General features: G+C 41.6%; 1 protein-coding gene across 2 annotated transcripts in view; it reads right to left on the reverse strand.

Moving 5' to 3' along the window:
• Nucleotides 1-24,361, reverse strand: part of DGKQ (diacylglycerol kinase theta) — a 1,093,519-nt gene that overhangs the window by 254,173 nt on the left and 814,985 nt on the right. For both annotated transcript variants that reach the window (XM_085636612.1, XM_085636613.1), the window contains exon 8: nucleotides 19,281-19,381. In XM_085636612.1, the coding sequence (XP_085492738.1) occupies nucleotides 19,281-19,381 (101 nt within the window). The remainder of the gene's footprint in view (nucleotides 1-19,280; nucleotides 19,382-24,361) is intronic.

The raw sequence follows: 24,361 nt of genomic DNA on the forward strand, positions 1-24,361 counted from the left end.
GTGACTCAAAGGGCCTTCAAATAAATTATAGTAAAACAAAATATATGGCAGTTAAACCACATAAATATTTTAAGAAAAATGTCACAGTCCAAAAACAGAAGCTAGAATATGTGCCTAATTTTAATTACCTAGGTATCACATTAGATACTAAATTGACCTGGTACCCACACTTGAAGGGCTATTTTGCTCCAAAGGTTCTCACCAATATTGAAAAAACAAAACACTAGCATAACCAAGGCCACGTCCCCAGCACTTGAAGTCTATAAATATAGGGCACAATCTGCAAGCCTTTATGGTGCAGAACCTTGGGGGCTACTAGCAGGAATACGTTTGTGGGTGAGGAAAACAAGATTTTCAGGATGTTGCTACGTCTTCCTGTACACACACCCATTGATTCCTATTATCCTAGATTTGAATATAAAGGGCATAGACCATCAGACTATATTGAGACCGTTGCTATTCTGGGTGCATTTGTGGGCCACCGAAATACTCACAAGTTACAAAGAAGGGTTAAAAGAGATCCTAAGGCTTGATCAGAGTGTTAGCCTTCAGTGGGTCAAGCCTGTGCGCACATGGTTTTGCAAACTAGAGTTAAACCATTATTGGGAGGCGCCCATCTCATTCACATCGTCCTCAAAAAAGATCTTGAAAGCTACATTTTGTGCATTTATGCAAAATAGTATCTCCCATAGTTGAGATATTGGCACACTGACATCGCAGTTCCTATTTACAGAATAATTCACACTTTTCGAGCAATATCTGGACAAAGTCCAACCACAATTGGCAAAATCCCTGTATATGAAGTTCCGCTATGGTGTTTTATAAGTACATTCTAATACAGAAAAATGGGCACGAACAAATGGCCCTTATGCCAACCAAATGCAGTAGAAAATGATTCCCATCTACTATTTTTCTGTCCAGGATATGAGATCCCAAGGCGAAAATGGATCAAACCTATTTGTCGGAACTTGGGAACCAGGTCTTGCTCAGAAGCGACAAGGATTTTTAAAAACAGATACTTCACAGAAAATAGTTTTTAGTGTTAGCAGATACTTATTTGCAATCAACTTAATACAAAAAGAAAAAGGTATGAAATTTGAATTTTTTTAAAATGGTTAAGATCTTGAAACTTAAATGTCACAATTTTCATGAGCTGTTTTAAGTATCTATATGCACTTTTCTTGCACCTGCACTTTATTCTCTGCCCAGAACTCATTTAGATAGTTTTAAGCATCTATATGTACTTTCCTAGCATTTGCACTGTATTAATTATCTGCCTAGAACTCATATTTCCTTCTATTATATGAAATTTCAATGTGGTGACTAGTAGGCTTAGCATTAAAATGTTATTTTTTTAATCCTCCTGCACAGCAGGCTTAGCATTTGTATTGTATTTTATTTAACAAATTGTGAAACTGGTTTTATATCATAAAGATAAAATGTTATTTATTTTTACCGCTACGGGGTGAATTATGGAATGATTAATTGTAATTACGCTTACCTAATATGTATGAACTGTTTTATCTTGTACCTTTTATGGTTTTTTAAACCGAATAAAGATTAATGAATGAACTGCGCTAGCCTTCAAGATATGAAGCATATCCAGTCAATAAAACCATCAAGAGTAGCAGGTCCAGAGTCTGAGGTATGATCACTTTACTATTAGCGAAGAAATACAGGCAAGAACCCAAAACATGTTTTCACCTCATAATGGAAGTGTACGAAAGAAATCTGTTACATCTGTCAAATAGGCTGCCTTTGTTTGATTTGGTTCATTATGCAAATCTGATTTCAGGATGATAGCTGTCTACAGTGATGCACAGTGAGGGTCTCGAGGAGGGATAGTAACTTCTCGTGAGGTAGCGAGTGCCAATACTGCCTATAACCGTGCTTGAAGCTGAAATAGCCTTTTGAAACCTGTTATGTTTAATATTTTTATGTATATGTGTTAAGGATATTAACTCCCTCTTTATTCTGGCTGGGCGTGTTTGTATTGAAGGTTTGAACGTTTTGTGTTTCAATTGGGTGTCATTGTTGAAAATTCCGAATAAAAATGTATATGTAGGCCCAAAAATCCAATTCTGGTGTGACATTAACAGTGTGTGTGTATTGTGACTATAAACAGTGTGGGCTTAGAACTTACAATATTCAAACCATGTGCATGAAAATATTAATACTGACTAATGTGTGTGTCCACGCGCTCGCGTGCGTGTGCGCCGTTGAACTACAGGCAGCTGAGAAGACATCATTGCAGCTTGCAAAGCTCCTGAAAGGTGCAGTGCAGCCGTGCCTGGCCTACCTCGTTGCAGAAAGAAACATGTAAGAGGTGTAGTAATACAATGTTAGGCGCACACCTCAAAAGGCGCGGGGTCCTCAGTCTAGGATTCCCACGTTAATTTGAGGCTCTCACGTGATGCTGCTAGGAGAAGCGACTGCGTCTGACCTGGCACCCGGGTCCTGCTGGGGAACCCCCTCCGGGGACATGCCCTGACATAGGCTGGCTGTGGCCTGTCTCTGCAAACTCCAACTCCAGACACTCTCTACCCGCTGTAGCTTCAAAGTCAAGCTTTGAGTGGTGGGCTCGCTAGTTATCTTCATTTTGCCTTTGGGTAACTGACATTCATGGAAAGATATTATTGTAAAACCCATTTTCAAGAAAAGGTACATTAGCCTGCCCACAAAGTATAGGGACATCAGTAAAACTCACATGATTGGCAAAGTATACTCAGAGGTTATACATCATCATCTGAATGAATGGGGTTTGACTCTTGAGCTTATGCCTGTTGAGCTAGGTGGTTTTCGTGAATATCACTTCACCAGAAATCACCTTTTTTGCACTGTGGGCTAGAGCTTTCACAGGTGTCTGTTCTGTTGTTTAATAGACTCTGAGCAGCCTTCCACTTAGTAGACAAAGGGCCCAATTACAAAGATGGGCGATCGGACCCGCCCGCAATCAAGGCGGTCAGGAGACCGCCCAAAAAGCAGACGGGTCGGACCGCCCAATTACTATGCGACCGCTAAGCTTGCAGTCGCAAAGTGCTCCTTTACACAGCGGCTTGTGCTGCAGCCCAGGAAAAGGGCCACAGGACAAGGCGGCATGTAAAGGAGCACTTCCTGCACCTCCATGCACCATGTACCATGCATGGAGGTGCATGGGGGCACCACATGTGCAACTTTACAGAGGCCCACGATGGAAGGGGGCCCTGTTTGGGGCCCCCAAAATCCATTTCTGACAGCCTTTTTATGGCGGTCTTTCCGACATGAAAAGGCTGTTGGAAAGGGATATTTTAATCCCGACAGCAGTGCCTGACTCGGCACCGCCTCCATTCGGGATCGCAATTCTGACTGCCACCGCGATGGGATCACTGATCCTGTTGGAGGCGGCGGTCTTCCCCCGACCTCTGTAGCTCTAACCGCCGACATTGTAATCCCGACTGAAGGGTTGTCAGTCAGTTGTACCACCACAGACGGCTTGTCGGTGGTGGTCCGACCGACATCGTAATTGGGCTCTCCACAGGGCTGTGTTCTGGCCTCAGCCCTATATGGACTAGATCTTGCAGACTTTCCTATAAAACGAAGAAAACCAAACTAATTTTCTCCGAACATGGGAGGGATTGGTATAACTTGCGGCACCATTTTTAAATGGCACCAGCCGCCACTGACTGCCAAGGTCCATGTGTACCGGACATCTTAATAAGTCCCTCTCCCTAACAGCATACCAAGCTAAGCGCTATGCTCTTACCTAGAGATTGCCACTTGTGTGCCCAGTAAAAAATCTGCATTCTTAGCCGTCATACCAAGCCCCTCCAAAAGGGCATGTCTTCAATAAGTTAATCCTGTCTTCTCCCTCAGGGTTTGTAGTAGAAACAAACCTTTCATCACTCTCTGGAGGTCGGTGGCATGTTTGCGGATATAGACATATGATTTTTCTGGCATAGAATCTCTTCCAGATCTGTGTGCCTCCACTAATTAACAAAGAATTTGAAGTAATGAAAAAGTGGGCAAGAAGAAAGCATTCTCCAAAAGCAGGTTGCCTGGGCACCCGGGCTATAATTGTGCTTGGAGTTCGGAAAGCGGACTGTGATAACTTGTAAACCTACAACGGTGATTCTTAACCTCGAGTCTGCAACACCTACTTAGGGGGTCCATGACAAATATTACAATATGAATAAACTATATATACACACAAAAAAACTAAATTAAAAACTGGAAACTGGAAACCTCACTATAAATTGTGAGTTGGCATACCCCTATCATGATTAGTAGGCGCAGCATAAGTACATCAAACAGAATATAGTATGGGCAATTGGTGGTCATAATTGAAGCACAGGTGTGCACCTACAAAAGAGAGTATGCATTAGCATAAAAGAAGTGATATGCTAGTCCAGCAAAATTCTTCGTCTTTTAGAAAGAAAACTACATTTTCAAAAGATTAATCCTTCCCATTAAAATTAATTTTGACTGTTGCATGTTTTTGTATGTTTTTGTTTCAAATATTTCAGAATGTGTTTATTTGTTTCATGCACATTTATTTCTATACTTCTGTGAATTGGTTTGAGGCTCAAACTAAAGAAAGTGCTTCAGTGTGGGCCACTGCTTCCTGTAGTCATTCAGTGGAAATCCACAGGAGTCAAAAGGTTACAAAACGCTTACCTACAGAAAGAATCCAGGCAATACCCTTGTAGATATACAACAAGGAAAGGGCTCCTATCTGAGTGGACTATGAAATCCTCATGAATGCAAGGTTTTCCCAGAGCAATAGATATATGTACATAGCAAAATCCACCCTGGGTGTACAGTTAAGCAATACCATCTCTTCAATATAGTACTAGGGATCGCTACTACATCAAAATTAATCTAAACAGAATACATTTTCAATTGGGCTGAATAAGAGAAGAAAGCAGGTGAATAAATTAACTAAGATGAATTTCTAAAAATGGATAAGGAAAAAATCCAGCAGTAATAAAGAATGAACCCGGTCTCTGTAAAAAATCATCATTCACAGGTCGGATGACAAAAAACTGCAACTCACTCAACGATGGTTCCAAAGCTTTAAAAGCAAGAAAAGCAATTTTTTAGGAAATCAACCTACGATCACACTTCTATTCAGAAGATAACTCCTCAATTTAGCCAACAGAACATCAAGCTCAAGTTTTATTGATTCATAAGGCAACAATCCAACAGTCCATCCTGGTTGTACAGTACCTTTGCGTAAAACACATGAAAACATAAGAACAATTGGCTCAATACACAGGCACACATTCTGCACAATAATCGTACCATCTATTAATTTGACTACAAGACCTTATATTGGGAGTATGCAAAAACAGCAAAAACACAATTTTGATGAAGTAATGTATCTAGGTGATTTTGAACTGTGTGAAATGTCACTTAAGGTACACTGATTAACATTTGTGGAAAGCCCCGTGTTTCACCCTTCATGAGCAAACTTTAGGCAACCAAACCACTAGGGGAAAAGAAAGAGAAGGATGTTTTTTCTTCAAACACTTCGGACATTTGGAAACCAATGGCACATAGAATATCAAAGAACCATCACTTCTACACCCAACTCAAAGCTACAAAATGACCAGCTACAAAGAAAAAGAAAGGTCAAAGAAGGCAAAATGCAATAAATTGGGAAAATAGTAGGAAAGGGGATGGTGCACTAGCAACGACACCTGCGACAGGGCACCCTTCAAGACCGCCATCAACCTCTACCACCACCTGCTGAGGGCAACACAGAAGATAGCCCTTGCTGCCAGCATCAAAACCAGAGCCAACGCCACCAAGGAACTTCCCAACATCGTTAAGGAATACCCAAATGGCTGCCAGTGAAAGCATCACTCCATCACAGGAGCTGTGTGACAACCTCGCCCATTTCTTCCATGGCAAGATCGCAACCAGTAACAGAAACTTCAAACCACACCTACAGACTTCCTTGACAGATACGACACCACCGTAACTGACATGAACCACACACTGACCACCTGGAACATCCTCTCCACCCAGGACACCACGTCCACCATGAAATCCATCCACTCGGGAGCTCCCACAGACCCAAGCCCGCACCACATCTTCAACGTCGGCAACCAAAGGACCGGCTAGGAACTCACCACCCTACACAATACCTCTATCCCCACTGCAACATTTCCCAATGCCTGGAAACACGCCATAGTCAGACCGCCACTCAAAAACCCTCCGCCAACCCAAGCTAACTCAAAAACTATCGGCCAATCTCTCTGCTCCCAGCAAAGGGACTGGAAAAGATCATCAACTCATGACACACCTGGAGTAGAACCAACTATTTGATCTCTCCCAATCAGGATTCCGCAGCAATCACTGCGCCTAAACCGCCGTGATCACAGCCATCGACGACATCCAAACCCTCCTTGACCGAGGAAAAACGGGAGCTTTGATACTCCTCGACCCATCAGCAGCCTTCAACACCATATCTCACTGCACACTGATCGAACGACTCTACCAAATCGGCATCCAAGAATACGCACTCAGATGGATTACCACCCTCCTCACAGGAAGAACCCAGAGGATCAACCTACCACCTTTCATCTCTGAACCCAGGGAGATCACCAGCGGTGTCCCCAGGGCTCATCCCTCAGCCCCACGCTCTTCAACGCATATATGACACAGCTGGCCTACATCGTCAGATCCCACGTTCTCAACATAATTTCCTACACTGACGACACCCAACTCATCCTCTCACTCACTGATGACCCCACCACCACCAAAACCTAGATCCACAGATGCATGACAAACGCTGCAGACTGGATAAAGAAAAACTGCCTGCAGCTAAACATAGAAAAGGCGGAAGTACTGATCTTTGGCAACAGCAGAAACACATTGTTCAATGTGACCTAGGACCAACACCCACGCCCTTCAAGCACGCCAGAAATCTTAGAATCTTCCTTGACAACTAAACTCACCAAGAAATCACAGATCAACGCGGTCTCCTCCACCTGCTTTCTCACTCTGTGCATGCTACATAAGATCTTCAATTGGCTACCTCTACAAACGAGACACACCATGACCCAAGCTGTCAACACCAGCCGACTGGACTACAGCAATGCCCTCTATGTAGAAATCGCTGCACACCTTCTACAGAGACTTCAGACCATACAGAATGCCGTAATCAGACTCATCCTCAGCCTTCCCCGATGAACCCACATCACACCCCACCTCAGGAAACTCCACTGGCTCCCCGTACAGAAGAGATGCTATTTCAAACGGCTGACCCATGCACACAAGGCTCTACACAACAGAGGACCTGCCTACATTAACCAACACCTGAACATACACCAACCATCAAGAAGACTATGCTCCGCCTCCCTTTCACTTTCCTCTACCAAAGCAGAAGTGGAGGACGCTCCTTCTCCCACATTGCAGCAAAAACACGGAACAGACTCCCCACACATCTCCAGATCATCACCTCACTTCCGGAATTCCGAATGGCCCTCAAGACCTGGCTGTTCAAATAAGCCTCCAGGTCCTGGATACCATATCAGGTGATTAGCCGTGCTTTATAAATCCTGATTGATTGATTGAATACACTGTAGGGCAAAGAGGTAAAGCTCTGCAGAGACACGATACACAGGACCAGCTCCAATTGATATAACTGCTGGTTTGAGTATTTGCCTCTGTGGGGGTGTACAGTACTGGCACTGCTCTAGGTGACTAAATTTTAGGAAATTAGAACTCATCATGAAAAGATCAAGGGGGCTGCCTGTGGATGTAGGAAAGATGCATTGCAACGACATCCTTTAATGGAGGTAGGTTCAAGATTGCTCGTCGGATGCCCACCATCTGACAATGAGAATCGTTCCGCTGGAGTGATCCGAACATCTGGAACCATTTGTAAGGAGGAAGCAGGGGAAAGAGATCGATATGTGCACTCAACTGTCACAGATCAATAGAGAGCAGGAGTACCACCCCAAAAACAAGTCCACGTAAATCTGGAGGCAAAGTGGATGAATTTCATGAAAGATGAGGTCAAAACCAGAAGGCCCCTGTTCCCGAAAGAAGCCAATGAAATGCAAATTCAAAGGCCATGCATGACCCCACAGCAGAAAGACAATGCTATTGAAACAGAAAGTGTTCTGATTAAATGACAACATATTATTAATCACCAGAAGGGCAGTGTTTGAGTCTTCAGCGAGACTGCAAAGGACTCTGCTTGAAAATAGAGTATATATTCTATGCCTGTGTGTGTGTGCACATGAACCAAAATAATTGTTTCGTCCAAAATCAATCTCTTACAAGTTGCATTATAGGAATGTGACTGGAAGAACCACAAGAAAGCCTAAATCTCTGAGCCATTAGGAAGTCCGAGCACGCGCCCCACCCTCTTACCTTGGATATATTGGCAACTACTAAAAGGCAGGGAGCAGGCTGGCTCTTTTTCCAGTTGTACCTGTGACTGATTTAATTCAATTACAACACCTAATTCTTTGACATTTACACTATTTGAGTTCAGTGACTACCTCGGAATAATAAAACCTGCACCTATGTGCTTGACATGGGTACATAGGCAGATTCTTTCAGTAACCACAAAAGTAATTTATTTGTCTCATGGATATGATCTTTTGCACTTAACGATAATAAAGCAAAATGTTTTTTTGTTTCATATTTTGCGAATTAAATATATATCAATATCCAATTACGCAATATCGTTGGATAATCCCGACTGTTTTCATCGAAATGCACTACATTTAATTTCAAGAGCTCAAGAGACAGAGACAGGGCAAGAGAAGCGAGCCAGAGAAAACATCCCTGTCTGTCATCAACATAGTGAAAGATATTAAAATCTGGAAAACTGCTCTACTTTGCTAAAATTTATTGAGTTTTTTTAAGCATAAGTATATGCAGATTTCTCTCTCTTAGTGAGATCTTTTTGTGTGCTTCGTTTTATATATATTTTATTTGAAACTATTACAAAACATTTTCATACACATAATGTTAAATTACTTGGAATTATTAACAATCAATCTGATTGTGTGCTCTTATTGTAATTTTCACTCCCTTGTGCTCTACTTTATATTTTAGATGCTGCTGCTGTCCCGATGAGAGTAATCTTATTATTCAATAATAATTTAATTTAACAACTTTTATATCACATTTCAAATGAGCTGCATTTCCATTTCAAATATACATCTGTAATAGCGCTGGTGCAGGTCAATTTCATTGTGTGCATACATTTGGAGTACATGATGTGCGAATTGTGACCCTTTCTTCTCTGGGCCTACCCCTCAGCAACTCAGAAGGAGACTGTGCCCTTTGAAGGGCTGAAGTCGAGGCTAGGGATGCTGGATTGAACTGGTATGCCACAAAGCGGCAAAACAATTTGACAAACAACCGTTGGGAGAATATTCTCACCACTCAACATCATGTGACATAGAGGCCTGCCATTGACTAACTGTCGAAAGGAACTGCTGCCATAAATCTTCAAGTTGTATAATAAGAATCAGACTTACAGTACATAAAGGAGCGCGCATTAATATATGATCCATGCATGAATGCGGCAGAGGAAAGGTCTAGTGAATGGTATCCAATGGTGGGGAATGTTTGTCCCACTGGACGCTGTTCAAGCATACCTAATCTCCTAGAAGGCCTTGGCCAAGTTCTCTAACAATGGCCTATGACAAGAAAGAAGAATAGGATTCTTGAATGGTGTATTGAATTTATCCCACACTGACAATCGACAAACTACCACCTTCCTGCTCAAATGAATCAGGGCATTTAATCTACGAAAGAGTCCGAGTACTGTCTGTCCTCATGCCCTAACCTTCACACATTTGCACAGAGACCTTTTGGCTTCCGCCTTTTGTGTTTTTTGTGATTTGGACATCCCCAGTATTTTATTTTGTTGCATTTTTAATGTGGAATTTTGATACTTTTTTATGCATGCAAATGTAAACAAGTCGCTGAAAATACACAAAAAAATGGCAGAAGTACGTTTTGAGATAACTGAATGTTATATACGCTTAATAAAGGGCATAGTATAGTGAGTCGGATGTCCATTAATGTGAACTGTCGCAAGTTCTATTCAAGTCATTTCTTTGTCCTTTGTATTGATTCTTTTGAACTTTTCATCACATCTCTAGTCCCTAATTCTTCTTACTACTTATCCCAGATAGGACGACCCATGCTATTTGTAAGTATGGGCTGCACTGCAGGGTGATGATACATTGATGGGGAGGTGCCCTAATGGAAAATCTAATTTCCTTATTTGAGACATTTGTTAAATGGGGGATTGCTTATCTTGTTTGGAGATAATACTGGTGCTACAGTGAGGTCGGTTGTTCACATGGGACACACACTGGATATAATATGTTATGCTTTGGCCTCTAGGCATAATTTCTCTTTTCTGCTGAAAATTCTGCATATGTCTATTGTTTGCCTTAGCTTATGTGCAATGAATGACCCTTGTGTAAGAATACGTTAGTTACCCATGTTATGAAGCAATGAGTACTTTGTACATTGGGTAGGTGGGTAGCTCTAAACCGGTAATTCAGAAATGCGGGTTTGTGGAGTCATTCGCGGAGTTGGTGTTGATGTTGGGGTGTTGACATTTTTGGGAGCATGAGTTGAATCTACGGTTTCTTCAACAGAGACATAGGTTATTCGACAGTGCACAGGGCCCTCATGACAATGTTTACGAGTGGAAAATTTAGATTGCTCACCTGGAAAGTGAATGAGCTATTCAATTGAAAAAGAGGAGTGCGGATGTAGAGACAGACCTTGGGCATAATCCTGATTTTGTCCTTTCCGAGGAAACACACCTAGTGGGGTTGACTCATGGATTCATAATACTCTTCGTCATTTGTATTAAATAAGATATGAGCTGATAATATTTTCACATATTAACAAAAGTGTATTTCATCCACAACATGTCCAGTGGAGGAGTGGAACAGAGCGGAAAACTATGCAGGGGTATGGTACAAATTCAAAAGTTAAGATAGCGAAACCAGTTTGATGGTGATAACTGGGTCAAAATAAATCTCACATCTTTGTAGGGCTTTGCAACAAAGATGGTTGGTCACAATAAAATACTGAGCTTGTAATTTTTGGTCTTACATCTAATCGTCTCCCAATAAGGATTTTAATAAGATTTGTGGTTGATGTAGGTAGCGTGCACAAACCAAAATGTCACTGAGACCCAGTGTAATTAGGTATTTTAAAATGTGCTATCCAAGGAAAAGAACCAGCGTAGGCAGCTGGTAGAAAGGGGTATATTGATAAACTCTGGTGACTTCATTTGCTGATTGCCTGGAAAATCAAAGGGCGGGTTAATGGCCCTGGCATGTTTATATCCTTTACACCAATCTTCAGGAAGTTCATTAGACCTTCATACAACATTCAAAGGGATCAGAGCGGTGCACCACCAATTTGCTTATTTGTATATAACACATTTTAATTGTCCAACCATAGTATAATTCAAGCCAAGCCAGGCTTGGCTTGAATTATACTATGGTTGGACAATTAAAATAAAGATTTTTTCTATTTCAAACAATTGACCATTGGGTGTGATATACAAATAAGCAAATTGGTGGTGCACCGCTCCGATCTTTTCTTCAAACTTCATTGATCTGCTTGGCAGTTTGCATCCATTAACGGCGGATGCAGGGGCGTTCATGTGCACACCACCATTAACTATACTCTTAAATCACATACTATGGGAACAAAGTAAGGAGGTGCAGCCGTTGGAGTCCGCCGTTAACCCTCCTTTTTCTATAACATTCAAAGGGATGCAGTCTGTGCTGTAGACAAAGCTTTAATACTCAAAAGACCCCCAAATCTGAGCCCCGTAGAATGATTCAGCAATTGCTTTAGTTCCAAACAGCTCTAGAGGTGCTGACAAATGCCCTAAGCTCAACGTAAAGACACTGCCCACTATTTCTCAGGATAACTACTTTCTTTACCTGGTGGTTGACCAAACCATCATGTAAAACCTAAAACCTAGCTAATTAAATAAATGTAAAAGCTCTAGCATGGTATATATTACTGAAAATGGTCTTTTCTGTAAGCATTATCTCCAACCTACCATTAACCTACATTTGGCAGAATTAGCTTCCAGACTTTCCAGTTGACAATGTTTTTGGAATGCACCAAGTATCCTATGTAACAGGATCTCCATACAAACCAATGATATGGAATCGTCTGCATACATTAAAAATCATAAAGGGGGGCCACAAACAATCAGATAATTGATCCTAATCTTCAGTCAACATCCTTGCATATTATTAAAGAACATATTAACTATAGAGGCTGATGTGAGAAGGTACCCTAGAAGAACTCCTTTAGGAAATGGTAAGGAGTTTGCGGATTCCCCACCAGTTCCAAATCATAAAGCTACCTCATTGATGGCATGCTGGGAAAAATGGTATACATTTCAGAAGTTTCTTGCCACTTTATCCAAAGAACACCTTGATTTCTCTCTACTTACATTATCAAAGAGCACCTTGAGGTAGAGGAATGCCACAAGAAGCTCCTACTTCTTTATGGTAACATCTTTCATCCCAAAACAGAACAACTGAAAGCCTTATTTTACCAACCCAAGAGAGGTCCTAAATCCAGCTTGGTGTCATTGCTGGAATCATTGTTTTCCAGCTAACTTGGGAGTTCAGAGGCCGCATTTGGCCCCAATAATTTACTAACATCATTGAGTAGGGAGATAGGGCAGCAATTATTGGGTGAATTATGTGACATTAAAAAAAATAAACATTGACTGCTGTTGCGAGTTGCCATTATAATGCCTCACCTATGTATATTATTTTCTTAAGCAGATCGGTCAACTGGATTGTCCAGATTCCGCACTGGTAACCTGACCCCTCCTCTGAGCTCTAATGGCTAAACTTTCCTCTTCAATAATAACAGGGGAGGTGGACTTATATGAAACCCCTGCTTCAGGGAAGTAGGAGGGCTTGGGATAAAAAGTAATTTGTGAAACAAATAAATTATGCATCATTACTGATATGGCTTTCAGTGGCGAAGGCATAATCCTGCAGGTTTCTGTCAATTACTGCCCAAAAAGTGGTCAATTTATTTTTATTATTACACCTTCTTGTACATTTTGCGAAGAACAGGCAATAACTGATCTCTTCTGATGATGTAACACGTTCCTACAGAAAGCCTTACATGTGACCAAACTACAGTCTGCAGGGCTTTTTATATTTTCTACTATTTTACATCTGCTAACCTGCATGCTCAAACTAAAAGTCCCTCAATGAGGGGCACCACAAATCGTAGGTAAATATCACCACTGTCTGCTAAAAAATGGTGCCATAGCTCTAAGTCAGGATCAAGCTTATTTTCTGAATATAGCACCTCAAAGACTTAAATATCTACCTCCAGAATATCTGCTGGTACCTTAGTGTCATCCAAAGAGGGGATTAAAATCTCCCATTATAATAGCCGTACAGTCCCTACACCTCTGTCTGGTCATTTTGATACTGAACAAAATGCTGTCTATCACCTTTAAAGTCGAAGATTCAGTAATCAGTATATTATAAAAGGTGAGCAAACCATCAGATCTTTTTCAATTTAAAGTACCAATTTGTGAAAGATATCAACTTTGGGAAATAGTGTTCTTCAGCAAATTTCCATCTCTGGAAATTTCAAACACCATCTAAGATCATGTAATAGTTCACACAGCAGTAAAAAATGTTTTATTTAAGATTGATTACTCCTTTTCTACAAAAAGCACATTTTATATATAGACATTTACTATGCTACGTTTGCCGACATAAGGAGGTCAAATGTCAAAGCGGCAACTGTAAACATGTCAAATTCAGAAACTGATGAAAATGGAAAAATGCTACAAATACATAGCCCAGAATTTATTTTCAGACTCAGAGCTTTAATGTCATATCAAAGACAGTGAGAAGTCTGGTAAGGGCACCAAAATATTTTAAAGCAGTGAGACATGCAAGGCGAATAGTGCAAAAAGGGCCCCCAAAGTATCCATCAAGAGCATCTCGTTGTTAGGCTGAGTCTGTAACTGTAGACATCGACCCCGCAGACATTTTAAAAACTGTCATCACCACAGCTCGCCCAGCTTTTGAAGTCTGCCTAACAGAAACTTCTTCTCCCGCTGAGATAGTGACCAACTACGAAGAAATAATCTCAGCGGTAAGAAACGCCTTGATAGTGCACCCCAGGGGACAAAAACTGACAAAGGACAAACCTAAGTTCAGATGGTTTAACCCAGCATGTTCCAAAGCTTATAAACATCTTAAAAGATCTTTAAAAAAAATCCCCAGAAACACGCTCGAGGTCAAAATGGCCAGGCAAACTTACAATAAAACAATAGCATCCAGAAAAAATGAATTAAAAGAGGAATACTGGACTGCTTTGCATAATAGCTGCCTAAGCAAAGACTCGGTTACTTTCTGGGAGATTGTAAATTCTCCCTTCCTGACGGGCCCAAAAGGCAGTGGAACGCTTGAGTCGACCATTTCTGAACAAGAATGGGTCACTCACTTCTCAAAAATATTTTCAGCCCCAACAGATCAATCCCCACAGACGTTAATTTTACCACCGGCCAAAACTAACCTTGTAGCGATGAATTTCAATCTTGCCGAGGTAGAGCAAGCACTGAATGGTAGTAGATCAGGAAAGGCCCCAGGACCAGACTCGGTTCCTATGGACCTCTACAAATCAAACATCGACTTATGGGCCCCCCTGCTACTAAACGTTCTAGTGGCTCTGGGACAGGTAGGACTGCCAACATCCTGGTCAGACTCGATTCTAGTCCCTATTTTCAAAAAAGGAAACAGGAACTGCCCTACGTGCTACAGACCTATATCCCTACTGGACTCCTTTGGTAAAGCAGTAGGTAGAATTCTTCTACGACTACAAACTTGGGCAGAGACAAATAATATTTTATCCGACATCCAGTTTGGTTTCAGAGCAGGAAGAGGCACCACAGAACAGGTTCTTAACCTCACTCTTCTGAGAGGGAAGTATGTCCATGCAAAGGGTGGCAGCCTTTACATGGCATACGTTGACCTATCGGCAGCCTTCGACTGCGTAGACCATAACAAGCTCTGGGCCATAATGACTAATTTGGGAACCGATATAAACCTAGTCAATTACATCAGAGAAATCTACTCGAATACCACAACAAGAGTTAGATTTGGCATAGGGGGCCAGCTTACTTCATCTTTCGGCATTGAACGGGGAGTTAGGCAGGGCTGTGTCCTGGCGCCTTTTCTTTTTAACATTTACACCAATGGTTTAGAAGCAGCATTGCTAAAAGGTAGCCAGGACCACCCACATATTCAACTGCGCCCAATCCCCGTCCTTCTTTATGCGGACGACGCAGTTATAATAGCCCGCACCCCTCTGGAACTTCAAAGGACCTTGGACAGATACACAAATTTTATGCACTCATTGGGTTTAAACATCAACGCCAAGAAAACCTTTACAATGACCTCAGGTAAACAACTGCGTAAAAGGAAAAACATCTACTCAAACGACTCCAAAATAGAACACACTACTACCTATCCCTACCTGGGAGTCATAATAGATAACAAATCCACCTGGAATAGTGCCGTAGAGAATAGAAATCTACAATTCTTAAAAACAACAACGGCACTGAAAATGTTTGCTTGGAGACTGGGAAAAAGAGCATCCAAAGAAATGCTTGACATTTACAACTCAAAATGTCTTAGTGTGGCGATCTACGGGGCAGGGATTTGGGGCAGCGCATGAGTCTCTTCAATTCAAAAAACAGAGAACTCCTTCCTGAAATTTTTGCTGGCAGCCCCGCGATCCACTTCAACTTTTAATATTCACAGTGAACTGGGCCTCCCATTTATCACAGACGTAATACGAATGCAGCCAATTCTCTTATGGCATCGCATCTGGTCCACACCGGAACTAAAATTTACACAGTCACTTATTTTAGATTGTATGAAATTGGAATACGGATCACGCATTACTTGGCTCACCTATGTCAAAAACTTTCTTACTGACTTAGGACTCGAACACTTTTTTACCAATCCCCTAAATACTAAACAAATCTCCAGAAAGAAAATACGTGACATATGCTCAACCCACCTAACAGACCTACGTCTGGCACTTGAATCAAACAAAACTACTGTGCAACCGTTTCTTCATATCCAGACAACAGATCAAATAGAGCCTTATCTGAACTCCGTCCTAACCAACTACGAGAAGTTCTTATTGACCAGATTGCGCTTGAACATATTCCACCGCTTAATTACATTCCCTGTGACAAATGATTGGTCAGCCCAATTGGCTCTATGCCCTTGTGACGACTCCTCTGTTCAGTCGACCCTGCACACAATTATGTTTTGTAGATTTTATACCGAGGCCAGAAAGTTATACCTGATTCCTGTTTTGAAGCATCTGGGCTTAACCCAATGTAGACCAGCCTTCATGACTCTTCAAATGTTAGAAACAGAAATGTTGGCAACTAACATGGCGAAGTTTCTAAAATTTTGCGTGCGACACAGAGCAAATCTCTAAATGAAATTTCATCCAGACGGCCCCTCGAGTCACTTAATTATACCCTACGATGAACTGGGATTAGCCCCCCTTGCACCCTAAACCTGCAACAGGGGGGTTCTGTTTTTCGAGCACCGTCTGTACATTTTTACATTTTTAATGTTTTAAAAATTTGTAAGGAATTGTGATCAATTATTTTATATGTATATTTGTATGTGCTTTTATGGTATGCAATTTCCTTACCGAATAAAGCTTTTCATTCATTCATTCAACTGTAGACTCATTTGGACCAGTAGCATGCTTGACCAAGATGTAGAAAGCCACTATGGTTGGCCACGTTTGACCGAGGCATCCTTTTTTAAATGGGGAAGGAAGTTTCTAAGGACTGCCTGGATCACTGTCCAAAACACAACTCAATGCAACAGCAGGCTGGAAAATAGAAGAGGATATATGTTCAACCTGAAGCACAGGTAAACGTGGAAACCTTGCAGCCAAGAAATATAACGATGCTGGGTCCCGTAAAAAAACGGTAGATGTTGACATACACACATCATCAACACGAGAAGCTCAGGCAGAGACTGCTTCATTTTCTTGCCCAGCCACACAATCTCCATTTACTTTAGAGTCTGTGGTCGCAATATTCAATTATAGATTCGCTCATAATTTGCCCCGATACCACTAAGTTTCTGCTTTGAACAGCTTTACTCTGGACTCTGCCCTCAGCCGAACTGGATTTTTTCATCCAAAGAATGTGGAGAAAATGTGGTGCGACTACGCACATTCTTAGAACAGGATCCGGACTGTCCTGTACCAAGGTGGGAGTGTAGAGTGTGGGAAATGTTGAATGGGTTATGTTCCTTTATCAACAGCTCATTAGTTTGCATTCTCAAAGTGCCCACAAGCCAGATAGAAGAAGGGAATTCACCTCCCTGATGAATCCTCTATGAGGAACCCCTGCTTGGCTGTTGAAGGAATCTGGATGAGCTGTTCATACCGATGCCTGGATCTTTGCCTTCCATTACCAGATTACCAGAAATCAGAAAGTCAGTTTACTTTCCTGAATGATCCATTGGGATATTTGGGCTGAACTTGCACTGGACAGCTTCTTGCCTAATGTGGAAGTTTCCACTGGAGAGCACCAAGTACAGGATTTTGATGAATGTCCGGAATAAGACAAAGCTGCTGACCACAATAGATGTGTATGCCGCTGGGAGGGAAGGAGAGCCCCGTAGAACTCATTTTAAGAATGCCCGAATGGGCCAATTTCCACTGTGTAACCTCATTATTAATTGTGACTGGCTCAGGAGGGTTTTGCAATGTACAAAGATCAGCACTGGGGTGCTCTTGTTTTTAAACATTGGAGGATGCTGCCACCAAGATATGTCAGCACTTAAGGCTGGCAGTAGACATCCTTTTTCTATTTGATGTGATGCATGATACGATTTTTCAATCTCTTTAACATGGATCAGATGAACACTGACTAACAAATGCTACTTCAGTGCCTCAGCAATGCTGGCTGCCTAAAATACTAGTACTTGCATCTGTACTGCAAAGAAATCTTGGAACTAGTCCTTTCTAGTTCTGTGCCTTCAGCCACTGGTTATCTACGGCATTAATCCATATTCTAGGCCTTGTGGCTGGTGGGTGCACACCTCTCTAATTCCTTCTTAAGTTTCCATATTGGTGAAAGCCGAAACCTTTTTATTATGTGACTTGGGGCAGGTGAGAACCTGCCTACTTAATCTTAATTGAATTGTTTTATCTCTTGCTGCCTTTCTTAGTCAAGGGAGCAGTTTTTCCCTACTCACCCTTCTCAGTATGCAGTTTAAGGCTAGTGAAAGGTACAAATCCATAGGGTAAATTTGAAAAGTAAAGTGTAAATGAAAGTGTGTGACCGCCATTTCATTGTTTCTGCCAAATTCAAACACATAAAGACACATGCAATGCAAAACTTTGATCTCAGACTAAACTGGTCTTACTTCAACCCTCAATTTTACAACTCCCCTTTCCTAAAGGCAATATCACTGGAGGTAAAGAGAGAAGCAAGGAAGATAATCGAAGAATTATGACCAACAGAGGGAGTAAGTACCAGTGATGGAAACCCAGACAAAGAAAGCATGAAGTGAGGGTGTTCCAAGTGCCAGAGTGAATACAATGTAGCTGGTAAAGGAATATCACCCAGACAGAACCTGTGAGGCAAAGCTATAGCAATTCTTCCCGTGGAAGTGTCCTAATGGGCATCTATCACTGGTGAAAGTCCCTTAGATGGGTGGTGCCGATTCCTGGTGATGGTGCAATTCTTCTTGGGGCAATGTTGGTTTCTGATGTGTCTGGATGTAATTAATGCTGGCAGACCATGAGGACAATGAGGGACACGTCCTGGTGTTGCTGGATAATGATAAACATGGTTATGTTCCGGAATATAGGGTCACTCGAAGTGGCACACATAGGGCAATGCTCTTTCACCTGAAGCAATATAGCAAACTGTAAATGTCACATACAAGCAAAGGGAAAACATGGCAGCTCTAGCAATCACCTTTTGAAGAGATACAGTCTTTATTTATTCATTAAATACTTGCCCTCAATAAAGCAGCAACTAAAAAGACGAGCTGAACACTCACAGTGTGACTATTTTTAAGTTTCATAAATACACTCACTGTGCGCAAGAGCATTAGTCATCTACAAACCATATGCTTACTACGACTTGCTCTGAAAGTGTAAGGCGGATTTTTCTAATTTCCGATAAGTCATTAAAAGATGAAAGTTGCGTCAAGCTGATTAAGACTCTCCCTTACCACAACTTCTTCATGTTTTGCAATCCTTGGAACAGAAATTAGCCGGAACTGACTGCGCTTTACAGCATCATCCCCGTCAAATATCTTCAAAGTTTGCTTGCCTGAAAGACAAAGAAGAGGATTTACCATCCGCGTGCAGGGATGGGATCAGAGTAAGAAGTACTAGCCACAGGCCAGTGCTGGCTCCAGTGTACATACACCGTGCAGTGGCTGCACGTCATAGCCAATCAGGGAGAGACTCGTAATACAGGGAATCCAAGCACACTTGGCTTGTGTGTCCACAAGAAGAACCAGTGGTTCCTAACATCTGAGAGAAAAGATCTCACACAACAGATGACAGCATGCTCAATTTCCTTTCACATTTGCTAAGTTACAGTCTCGGAACTCTATCTTGTATGCGTTGTTCAAAGCCCCATTGGCTGCCTAATTATTGGCCCCACAAGTTAAGAACTGGATTGCTTCCTTGTCGGCCTCAGTACAGAAGACTGAAACCAAAGGATGATACCTACGTGTATTGGTGTGGCAGGAAAGAAGGATGGCGGCTGATTAAATACGAATAGTGAGAATCGCAGATGAGTAGGCTGAGAGTACTGAAGAGGAAATGCATCAGCATTAGTATGTGGAATATGTTTTGAGAATATTTCTCAATGTTTTTATTGTTACAATTTTCAAATAAATATGAATGTTCTAGAATGCATGTTAACTACATTGCTCTACAACACCTACAATATTTTGCTAGCTAGGGACTACAGAGTAGAATGTGTTCCAAACCAATCTGCCAATCACTGGAGCACTCTGCTGAGATTGAAGCCTTCTGAAAGACATCTCCCTCTTCCTATTGGCTAATGTAGGTCTGGTGAAGATCCCACAGTTCCTAGGTGCAGTCCAGAATATCTCCATTGTAATTCCCAGGTTTCTGTTTGTGAAAATTGAAAACATCCTGGGCAGGTAAAACTCAAGCTTAATTTGAAACATTAAGATGTTGACTGTCTGATGAGAGGGGCAGGGTGCCATAAATAGTTCCTTCGTGCCGCGATCCAACTGATATCCGTCTGGTTCAACACGGCAATGGACACAATAGTCGGGTTCATCACATTTGATTACAGCAGTTCTGCACTGCTACCCGCTGAATCATGGACACTACTTATGTTAATATCACTACTGCTCAAGCAAGGACATAGTTGGAGTCTTAATCACTATTTAATGCTTACGCCAGGGCTGCAGATATGTCCCTTAACTGGAGTTATGCGAGGTGCCCGTAATCCGAAACAGACATTCTGATTTCTCCCTCAAGTTCAGAGATACATTTTGAGCAGGACTAAGTCTATCATCCTCACAATTGTTAAACAAATATCATAAACAGGATTTGAGAAAATACCTGTTATTCTTGCGCTTTTGCCCTCTTGTCTGAATTATTGTAAATCTATTTAATTAGGTGTAAAAATAAAACCTGAACCACCATCTGTAGATCCCTCAGAATCAGGCAGTCAGGCATACCATGTTGTCCTCACTTTTGCAAACTGTCTAATGCAACCTCAGTCGCTCACTATTCAAGTAACTTTTTAGGTATTATGCATTTCCCACTGAATCACAAGCTGTAAATCACAGTGTATCAGTAAATAATCTCCTTCTAACACATATTCTTCCAGCTCACTGCCCCTCAAAATTCCCTCCCTCAAACAATCTAAAATGTGTGATGAAACCTTTGCCGTTCTTACACTGACTCTTGGGAGCTCCCTCCCTCCTGCACTTGAGGAATTTCGTTTCTTCATTCATTTAAGAAAAGGTTCTTTCAAATCTGTTATTGTAGAGCTTTTAGAACCTCTTTGTGTTGTTAGTTATAGTGACAATATCTTCCCAGTACCAAGAGCATTTTGTGTGAATGAACACAATACAAAACGTTGCCGATCGGCACTGTTCATACAACTCATTTCTCCTTCTCCACCCCCCTGAGGTGGCTTCATCTTTTTCAGAAATTATATTCTTCCTTTAAAAATGTTTTGCAAATTATTTTCAACAAGGAGAAAGGAGAGTTAATAGACTAGTTATTTTCTAAAAATTAGTCTTCACTTGATTAGGAGAATGCCATCTGAGTAACACAACTCTTAGAAAGGTGTAACTTATAATCAAGTGAACTTTCTGAAAACTGGATGATTTAGAAACAGGAGGTTGTTTCTGGAGCTGAAATCTAATGCTGCTTTAGGATCACGGAGGTATTTATTATATGTTGCCCTTCATGCAGGAAGGGATCAGTTGATTTGATTTCCCAAGCTAGCTACAATGATATTAAAATGAGCTCAGTCACATGATCGGCTAGTGAGGTGCTGCCTAGATTTCAGTCCGCATGCATCAGACCGACAAAAATAAAGAACTCTTCTTTGGTAATATTATGTTTCCATGAATTCTCATAAATGTTGAATGCTGATCACCAAAAGAGGGCAGACTGTCACTGATTAATAGCTGAATGAAGCACTGCATGCAAGGAGCTACCCCCAAGGCCAGGTGTGAGGTCACATCTAAGCAGCAGGGTTGGGAGTACTGATATTATTTTAATTTCAACCTAAATGATGCTAGGAGCTGGGCAAATGTTAACAGACAAATCAGCATAACCTCACCAAAGGGTGTGAGAGTCAGACTCTGATCTCCTGAACTCAAGAGCACGATTCTTTTTTTATAAGATAATAAACTATGCCTCCTTTGGTAAAACGATAGGAAAGTAGTTGCATCGGTACTTCAGGTGACCACTGTATAGATGTGAAAGTCTCAAGTGACCCAGTTTCAGGTGGTGACATCCTTTAGTGATTCCGCAGGGCCAAGTGGGTCTTACTCGCATTCACCTGCATTGTCAATGGTGGTGGCGAGCTTTCTGCTGCTGCTACAGGAGCAGTGATGCACACTTTCCCAAATTGTAGTCTAGAGTATCCTTTGGCACCATACTGCTTAGGTATAGTGAGCTTCTTTGGAATTGCAGGGAATCCAGTTGCATTCATTGAGTTAGCTACTGCTACTGAACAGACTGTTTCTGCTGGCAACTGTAGGTATCAATAACCCAACACAGAGGCACATAATTCCTTCTAAAGGTGCAGAGACCTACTGAACCATGCTTTATTACAGCCATCTACTTCCTGCTGATGTTCATGAGTGAGGAAGGAGCTTTCGGTCGTTGATCAATTCTCACACACCCTGTAGTAATGTTCATATATATTTCATAATTTCCTTGCATGGTGGAGTTCGCAGCTTCACTCTTCTCAGCTTCAGAAGACATACACGAACAGTCCATTTAATTTCGTAGTGGCATCGAACACGAAGTGCTCGGTGCCATGTTACAATCAGGATTTCTTAACATGCCCAATAAGAATATGATCATACTTTAATAAGGTTTGTCTAGATTTATTTGCCAGGCTTCAACTACTCAGAACTCATTGTCCCACATAGAATTTATCATTCGGTTTTCATTACAATATGTGGCATCCAAACAGTTTTTCAGTCTTCTAAAAAAAAAACTTATGGTCATTATCATGATAAGGAATTGTATATACTGCAGATGTTCATGGTCCGTGCCCTTCCTCAATGCAAAATCCCATCATCAATTTGACAAAATGTCAAACAAACAACTGCGTTTGTTTTTCATCTGCTCTATATGATGCAGTGCATGTTTGTTCCTATTCAAATTCTTCCTCCCATCTTTCATCGTACACACACTGTGCTCACTGGCTCCCATTTACTGGAAACGTGCACCACTGACAAACAATTTAAACACTGTGGTCACATTTCCATTAATAAAATGCTATTTGTATAATGGTAAACGTAAATGGCTTCTCCCTGCATTTGCCCTCCCCACACAGAATTTTTTTAAAGCTCCTGTATCTAGAACGCCTCACATAATTTTCAAATTGTCAACAACCCCTCATGGTCTTCTCTCCTACGGTTACACCTTAATGCACATATTTGTTCGAGTTCAGTATTTGAGAGGACCATACTTAAGTAGACTGACGGCCTAACATGTAGTGATATATTGCGCATCGCACTTGTCTATGGCACACGTTGTCTTGAACACGAGGTGGCAGCTCTGGCCTGGAGACGTGTGTCTGTACTGGATAAACAGATTGTTAACATTGTGATTGGGACTTTATGTAATTTTCCTGAAGAAGGTGATGGCTGTGTATTAGTGCCCACCGAAACGCGTCGATGCTCATTGAAGAGGAAACTGCGCAAAATCTGTGATGACAATTGTCTCTGATAAATGCACTTGGACAAATACCCATGGTGGTCACAATTGTTCAAGTCTTGATTTACTGGTTTCCTCTCTGGCAATAGAATCTATTTTTCCTCTCTGTGTTCCCAATTTTTTAATATTTTGAATTGCACTGTGTATTAATGCGCTTGGTTTTAATGCCTTGTATGTTTCTCTGATGTTTTTAAACCTCTTTGCACAGTTCCTGAGACTGTTAGCCTTTTTATGAAATTTTCTGTGTTCTGTGATTTATGTGGTACCTATGATTCGTGAATAAATTTGAAAAATTCTTTTAGATTGTTTTTTGATCATATCCTTTCCGTCCATTCTCACTCTACTGGTGTGAGGCTGCATGTGTATAAATGGTGTGTGAAGTGTGAATTTATCCAAGGGGGTTCTCTTTGTGACCAAGGTATAGCCTTGTTTAAATACATGGATGTAGTACGGTAAGCCCAACTCACAGGTGGGGGATATGCCTGGGCCCATACAATTAAGATTTTCGGGTGCGTCTGGCTTGGAATCCGTAAGCAAAAAGGGGGGAACTGGAATCTGATCTATGTCAGCAAACCATGGGGGTCATGAAATTGGGGAAGACCATCTTAACAGCTAGTGGCTTGCCTATAGTCTGCCGCCCCTTTCAGGGACGTCTCACCCAAGGAGTGGTGGGGGCAGGGGGGGTACCCAAGGCACCACTGGGGCAGAGGGCTCCTGTTGGGATTTTAACAAAGGGATGTGCACCCGCGAATATTGCAAATACCGCCATGAGTGCTTGACATGTGAGGGATAAAACCCCCTGGTTAACTGTTTCGGGGCAGGGAGGGGATACCAAGACCAGGGTGTAGGACAG

Source organism: Triturus cristatus, chromosome 2_1 (genome assembly GCF_964204655.1).
Source record: "Triturus cristatus chromosome 2_1, aTriCri1.1, whole genome shotgun sequence".
NCBI lineage: Eukaryota > Metazoa > Chordata > Amphibia > Caudata > Salamandridae > Triturus > Triturus cristatus.